Source organism: Austrofundulus limnaeus, unplaced genomic scaffold (assembly GCF_001266775.1).
Source record: "Austrofundulus limnaeus strain Quisiro unplaced genomic scaffold, Austrofundulus_limnaeus-1.0 Scaffold472, whole genome shotgun sequence".
NCBI lineage: Eukaryota > Metazoa > Chordata > Actinopteri > Cyprinodontiformes > Rivulidae > Austrofundulus > Austrofundulus limnaeus.
The window spans coordinates 97,656-102,429 of NW_013952874.1; the positions used below are offsets into that span (position 1 = coordinate 97,656).

Below are 4,774 nucleotides of genomic sequence, written 5' to 3' on the forward strand. Positions count from 1 at the left end.
AGACTAATCAGTCTATATATACTGTTTAGTTGTTTTATGCCAGCTGAAGATAAACTGACTTCGTGTCTGTGTCTGCTGCTGACCTTCATACACTCGGTTTCGTTAAAGGGGGGGCAGCTGAAGGGGTACGAGATGAGTGTGGGTCCAAACTGAGTGTCGCTGCAGTCGAACGTCACACAGTTTGACACCCAGGACTTTCCTGGCTGGAAACACCAAAAACATCATCAGCTTCTGAACTCCTGCAGCTACGAGGTGCAGCTCTAAAACTGAGTTAGACCTCTAACGTTTGAGAATAACACAATTTTTTTTGTTAGAATTAATGTTTGTGTAATTTCTACTTGTATGAATATTTCAGTACCAGAAAAGGTCTTCCTACCTTATAGAGCCCTGTGGTCCCATTTTCATGTTGATAGAAGCAGGAAATGTTTTTGCAAACACCACAGCACGTCGACTGATCTTTGGGAGGCACATAGATTTGATTCTGAAACAAAAAACATTCAGGTTTGCTTTGTACACAAACAGGATCAGTGCTGACAACATATGCAGACATATGAAATTTCTGTGCAACACAATGGAACAAAATGACTCTTCTGGACATAAACAGTCTGTATAGTGAGTTGAACGAATGTATTATCTGAGGACAAAATTGGACAAAATTTCTTTACATTGGAATGACTTTTCTAAAAAGTTATAGTGTGACAAAGCCTTTGTTTGATTTGTGGAGTACACCAGGGATGAGTCCTTGTACTCCTTTCTTTATTCACTTACATCTTTAATAGTTTCTTAAGATCCATGATTAACATGATTATGTTATGCAGATGCCACTCAACTCTTTGTGTTAATAAACTCTAAAGACATCTTGACTTGAATTTAAAGTCTCTGCAGTTGTATTTCTTGCTATTAAAGAAAAATATGCATTTTTTCCTAAACATGATTATACTTTTCAGGGTGTATTTAAAATGTGTATTTAAAACAGGTGGTCACAGGAATAAACTACAGAAACTGCAAACCAAAAACTGATCTTATGGAATCAGGTTAAACTACAGTGCATCTGCACAGGAGACTTAGCAGGACAAACATCTTGAAATATTTACAACTCAGCTGTCTTCATCTTTCTCACATCAGCCTAAAATGTTTCCATTTGACACAAAGCAGATCCGTCATCATAAATGTCATTAATCAGTGGCATGATTCTGGTATTTGATGGGTGTTTGTTTGTTTTGTAGTGATGAATGAGACTGTAAAGTTTTTAATTCATTTCACCCAGCCATGGTCGAAGTAGCTAAATATGACACTTTTCAACTGAATTCTCTGTTAACAACATGACAGTGAAGTACCTGGAAGTGAAATATATTCAGTGCTTTTTAGTCCTGAGCCAGGAATGTTTCATGTAAACAAAACTACTTTAGAAACTGTAACCCCTACAATGGTTTAATAAGAAAACAGTGGAGAAGACAAAAGCCAACAGACACGTTTTTTCCAGATGTTGTGCACAAGTATGGGTCTTACAGGCTGGCAGTGAGCGGAGCAGTTAACGGTGGAGGTGCGCAGCAGGTGGAAGCCACTCGTTGGGTCGAGGATGCGGCTGCACTGACGGCTGTAACACAAACCATCGTCTCCGTGTTCCACTAGAGTCTGACCCGGTCGCAACAGTCCACGATCACCAAACACACACACAGCCTCTCGCACTGAACACACACACACAGAGCAGAGGTCAGAGGATTTTTCTTCTTCATTTGTAGCTTTTAGAACGTGTCAAACATTACAATAAATAAATCAAAGGAGATCGTACTGAAAGTAGATCTAACCCTCCAAGAAAGTATTAAAAGCTCTTTTATGCAACTAATTTAATATGACTGATTTTATTTAAATGGGACAGTGCATATTAATGAAAATACAATGTTGTAAGTATAACAGATATATCAAAAGGCTAATTTCCATCTGTAGTCCCATTAAAACATTATGCTACTGTTTTTTTAATGTTGATTCAAAACCTAAGCAGGCTTTTTATATTTATCAAAATGCTGAATCTAACTAAAATGATCAAGATATTAGGACTGAGTTTAGTTTAACTAAACTATTCAGCTGTGGTTTACTTTAGTTGTATATCTGAATCTACTGACTTTTATTGAAATAGATCAGAATGAACAGCTGAATTGGGACTGAATCATAATGGGTGGTTTGTATAAATCTGGATTTCAATTTTACCATGACTAAAAATGTATTACTAGTGGACAGAATTAAACTGTGCTGAACTAAAATGAGTTTAATTTTAATGAAATACGATGCAATTAAACTAATTTACTTTGTGAACAAAGCATGTGTGAGAGGGTTTGATAGTACATGTGAAAGCAAGTTTGATTTATGGCCTAAAGGGCCTTTCATAAATTTAACTGTCATGAAGTGCAATGCATCAACAAAATTGCAAATAATTAGAATTAAATTTAATGTGTTTGAATTTTTTGTTTTTAAATCTGAATAAGATTAACTAAATCAGAATCAGACTGAGTTAAATTGTGTTGAATTATTAGAAATATATTGAATTAAAACTATATGGAGTGAATTTGGACTTTATTCAACGTGGTTGCAATTAAATTTGTATTTGAATTAAACTAGATTTTCTTCTATTTGATTATAGCTGAATTCATTAGGACTTTATACTAAACTGGTTAATAAGACTGAATTTAACAGAACTGAACAGAAAAAGTTGTAATAAATTGAAATTGGAGGGATAAACTTTCAGTTTCTGTACATAACTGAATTGGTTTATTGCTGTGAATTGGTGCAAAAGACAAAACATTACTTGAACATGGTGCTCTGGTTCATTTGTTTCAATGACTTCCTTTAGTTTCTGGACTGACCTCTGAGAGGAAAATAAAGTGTGTTTGCTGTAAAACTCTGCCTCACTTGTCTGTGAGTGTGAACAGAACTCACCACACTTGTATCGTTTGCAGGCACACTGGTTCTGTGGGTCAGACAGGAAGGCCCGGTCCAGCTGTGCAGCTTCTCCCTGCAGAACAAAGAGAAGCAAGTCCTCATAAATGTAGTATTTTGTAAATAGACTGTAACTACGAGAACAAGCACACATAAAATCAAGTTTGTTTGGCTTCACACAAGACTTTTTTTCACACAGTACATATTAGCAGACAAAGTGAACAGCAGAACTATGGGGCGCCAAGTGAAAAACAAAATGTTAAAAAATTCCACTAAGATATTTTTCATGTCTTGTAGGGAAGCTTTAGCTGCATCGAAGAACTAGCAGTTGCTATTGTCTCAGGATGATGATGTCATAATATGAGCCATGCGCCAACAGCAAAATACCTAAATGTGAACGTCAACAGTTAGGGTTTAACTTTTACATTTAGATTTAGGATTTATTATTTAATTATATTTTTAACATTTAAATTTTACATTTAGTAAAAATTAGCTACATGTAAGAACAGTGAGATAAATAACAATAAAATGTTGGTGGGAATTTTTCAACATTCAAAAAGTGAGCTAACTAATGAAAAAAATGTTAGTGGAATTTTTGTAACATTTCATTTTACACTTGGTTCCCCATACAGAACAGTATCTGCTCAACAACCAGACAATCAACAAATTCAATTCTGGTTTTTGGAGTGTTGCTGAAACAAAGCTGACATAATGGGTAATCATTCTAAAAATATTTTCTTTTCTTGCCCTCACAAATTAAACATTATTTTTAGTCTCTTCTAACTTTTTCCGTGTGTCAAAATGAATATATTTTTATTTATATTTTAATGTATTCAAATCTCCTTTTAAATTAGATTTTGGTCAAGATTCTGGATTTGACTTGGATCAGGAAACCACCCAGGCTACACCACCAAGTCTTACAGAGGCCTAAAGTTGGATGGAATGGCACGACCTAACCTTTTGTACTGAGCAGCTGATGGAAAAAAAATCTGAATAAGTGAGTTCAGTAGGAGGAGAATGATTTCCCTCTCATCATGGGTGGTTATAGAAGCAAATGATGCTCGTTCAGTTGTATTTTGAAATATTTCTGAAGTCTCTCCTCACTGAGAGGAACTATCTCAAATATTTTAAACCATTCAAATCCTTCCAGTATATTATAAACTGTATTGAAGACAGACTTCAAATTCTAAAACTTTAGAAACGTTTTTAGATTTATCATTTCAAAGACATGCTTCACATCAATTCCTCTTTCAGTATTCTTCAGATAAAAATAAAACAAAACAAAGAAGCAAGTGACACTGTCACACAAAGGCTGAATATTAAAGCTCAGGACATACCAGGCCACATTTTGGAGAGACAATCTTTTCACAGGAGCACTCTAAAAAAAACCACAGAAACATAAACTGTTGCCATCTTGTTTTTAATGTTAAATCTCAGTCTAACATGTGAGAGGCAGCAGGTTGTGTAATATGAGTCCTACCACATGTTTGGTTGGGGCAGCAGTGACTAAGACTGGACATGGACACAACCGACATCCCAACAGGACAGGTCAGCTGAGGACACCTGTAGGGCTGACACACTGCACACACAGACAAAAGAGCTGTGACTTGACAATTAGGAGGATGAAAACATTTATTTATAAACAAGTTTAAATCAAAAAGCATATGGATCAAAATACACCACTGTTTAATGTTTTTTTTTTCTTTTAGGTTTTAAAGTAAAAAGTTTATTTGTGGAAATGTAACCATCAGAGGAAGGATGGAGAAAGTTCGGTTCTGGGTTTGAGTTTTAAACAGGTGTGTGTGTGTGTGTGTGTGTGTGTGTGTGTGTGTGTGTGTGT

At 35.4% G+C, this 4,774-nt stretch overlaps 1 protein-coding gene and 1 long non-coding RNA gene across 2 annotated transcripts in view; one reads left to right on the forward strand and one right to left on the reverse strand.

The window, feature by feature from the left end:
• The window catches only part of otog (otogelin), a 95,507-nt gene that overhangs the window by 9,201 nt on the left and 81,532 nt on the right, over positions 1-4,774 (reverse strand). Inside the window, exons 46-51 of the mRNA XM_014025379.1 lie at positions 4,415-4,513; positions 4,272-4,312; positions 2,935-3,010; positions 1,510-1,688; positions 377-481; positions 84-203 (exon numbers count right to left, since the gene is read on the reverse strand). Of these exons, the coding sequence (XP_013880833.1) occupies positions 84-203; positions 377-481; positions 1,510-1,688; positions 2,935-3,010; positions 4,272-4,312; positions 4,415-4,513 (620 nt within the window). The remainder of the gene's footprint in view (positions 1-83; positions 204-376; positions 482-1,509; positions 1,689-2,934; positions 3,011-4,271; positions 4,313-4,414; positions 4,514-4,774) is intronic.
• LOC106529863 (uncharacterized) overlaps positions 1-4,774 on the forward strand; it is a 9,092-nt gene that overhangs the window by 3,468 nt on the left and 850 nt on the right. Inside the window, exon 2 of the long non-coding RNA XR_001311690.1 lies at positions 3,789-3,931. This is a non-coding gene — a long non-coding RNA (uncharacterized LOC106529863). The remainder of the gene's footprint in view (positions 1-3,788; positions 3,932-4,774) is intronic.